At 60.9% G+C, this 1,878-nt stretch overlaps 1 protein-coding gene across 1 annotated transcript in view; it reads right to left on the bottom strand.

Annotated features, from left to right (window-relative positions):
- The window catches only part of CIMAP1B (ciliary microtubule associated protein 1B), a 2,834-nt gene extending 2,038 nt beyond the window's left edge, over positions 1-796 (bottom strand). The window contains exon 1 of the mRNA XM_069102829.1: positions 660-796. Coding sequence (XP_068958930.1) covers positions 660-768 — 109 coding nt within the window. The 5' untranslated portion in view covers positions 769-796. The remainder of the gene's footprint in view (positions 1-659) is intronic.
- Positions 797-1,878: the final 1,082 nt, after the last annotated feature.

The raw sequence follows: 1,878 nt of genomic DNA, 5'->3' as shown, positions 1-1,878 counted from the left end.
GTGTGTGTGTGTGTGTGTGTGTGTGTGTGTGTGTGTGTGTGTGTGTGTATGTCGGATTTAGGTTTGGGACCCAGCGCGGGGTGGGGTGAACTCTCCGCTTGGGTCCTCTCTGACCAGGGCCCGGAGTGCGGAACAGGCGGCCATCTCTGGGTCGCCCGTAGATGGAGAAGGCTGGCCCGCCGTCGGGGCCCCGAACTGTCATGCGCTGAGGGATGAGGTGCCCAGGGCCGGGGCCACATGTCACGCTGTGTACGGGGATCCTGGTGCCGAACGAATAGGCAGGTGCCCGGAAGCGGGATGGGTCGTGCATTTTATAACCTGGGGGGAGGAGGGAAACCAAGGCGGAAGGGGATGCAGAATCCACCCCCATTCCCCGCCCAGAGACCGCCCATCAATCTTCCAGGTTCCCCAGGACTCCGCAGAGCCAGAGCTTCGCTGCCCTGTGGTACACTGGGCCGGCTCGTCTTCTGCCCAGACCCCTCCTGGGGAGCCAGACGGACCTGGCCCTCTCGATGCTGGAGGCTGGACAGCCTGACGAATACGATCCCACTGTCATCCAGAGCCCTCCCTCAGTCTCCCGAGGGGGACCGGGGGAGGGCTGCGGTGGGTTTGGGGCTCCCTCCGAACCTCCCAGTCCCCCCACCCCGGACGTGCCATACCGGTGCTCGGGGGCAGCTGGTACTTGGGCCCAGGACCACTGTATTGTGCTGCAATGGGGCCCCGGGGTCGGTGGGGCCGCCAAGAGCCCACCCACAAATGGTTGTCCATCCGGGACTTTGGATAAGGTTAGCGGCACCTGAGAGCCAGAAGATGCTGTCGACCCGGCCAGAGGCTACCCCTGGCAGCCCTCAGCCCTCTTCTGTGCTGGTAGCATTTGGCCGCCAGGGCGGTAGCCGTCAGATCGGCCACGCCTCCGGTCGGTCTCCGAGGCACCCGGACAACAAACAGAGAGACCTTTTAGTGGGGAGGAATTGGGGGGGGGGACGACGACTGGGGGCCCCAAACTCCAAAGTCACCCTCCTCCAGAGACAGAAACCAAAGACCCCAAGGCCCCGGCCCCATTTATCCCCTAAAGTGACAAGAATCAGGGTGACGGGGAGGAGCTCGAGGAAATTCGAGGGGAATCAATGAGGGGTTGGGGTGGTCAGTGGGGGGTTTGGGATTCATAATGAGGGGATCAATGAGAAGTTTGGGGGTTCACAGTGAGGGGCTGTGGAGGGGTCAGTGGGTGCTAAATGGAAATCGCCTGGGGCAATTATGTAGACGCTAACATCAGGAAAAGAATTGAAAGTTGGGGGGAAAGGGGAAGACCGGCAGCCACCTCTGGGGCCACACTCACCTGTTTCGTCCCCAGCAGAGAGGTGGGGAGGAGCCTGAAGAAGCAGCAGCTCAGAAACAAACTGAGCATCTTGGTGGGAGGCCCCGGTCCCCTAGGCCTAGCCCCTGCCCCGCCCCCTGCTCCACAAACCCTATTGTGGCCCCACCCCTCAGCCCCATTGTGGCCCTGATCACTCTGAGAGCTGTCTCTGCTTCCCCACCTCGGCTCACACACACTCTGCCACCCACCCCAACCTTTGTTTCACCATCGCTTTCCGTGGGCCTGGGAACTGGTACTGGTCGGAACCCAAGGATGGGGGTCTGGACACTTGAGTTCCAATTGCGGCTCTGGCCCTGACATACTCAGAGACCTAGATCTTATCCGTTACTCTTTGAGGGCCTTAGTTCCTCTACAGTGAAATAAGGGTTAGCTTGCCCCCAAGCAGGGGCGAGGAGCAGAGAGACCTTCAATGACTGATCCTCTCCCCCCACCCCAGACTGTTCTCCTTCCAAGATCACCAGGGTCCTCTAGGTGGCTAAGGCTAGTGTACTTTTCTCAGT

The sequence above is a fragment of the Petaurus breviceps genome, unplaced genomic scaffold, assembly GCF_028583685.1.
Source record: "Petaurus breviceps papuanus isolate PSGF00001 unplaced genomic scaffold, PetGlider_PUasm1.0 558, whole genome shotgun sequence".
In the NCBI taxonomy this organism is placed as follows: domain Eukaryota; kingdom Metazoa; phylum Chordata; class Mammalia; order Diprotodontia; family Petauridae; genus Petaurus; species Petaurus breviceps.
The sequence above is the reverse complement of the archived record's forward strand: the minus strand, read 5'-3'. Positions and strand labels throughout refer to the sequence as shown.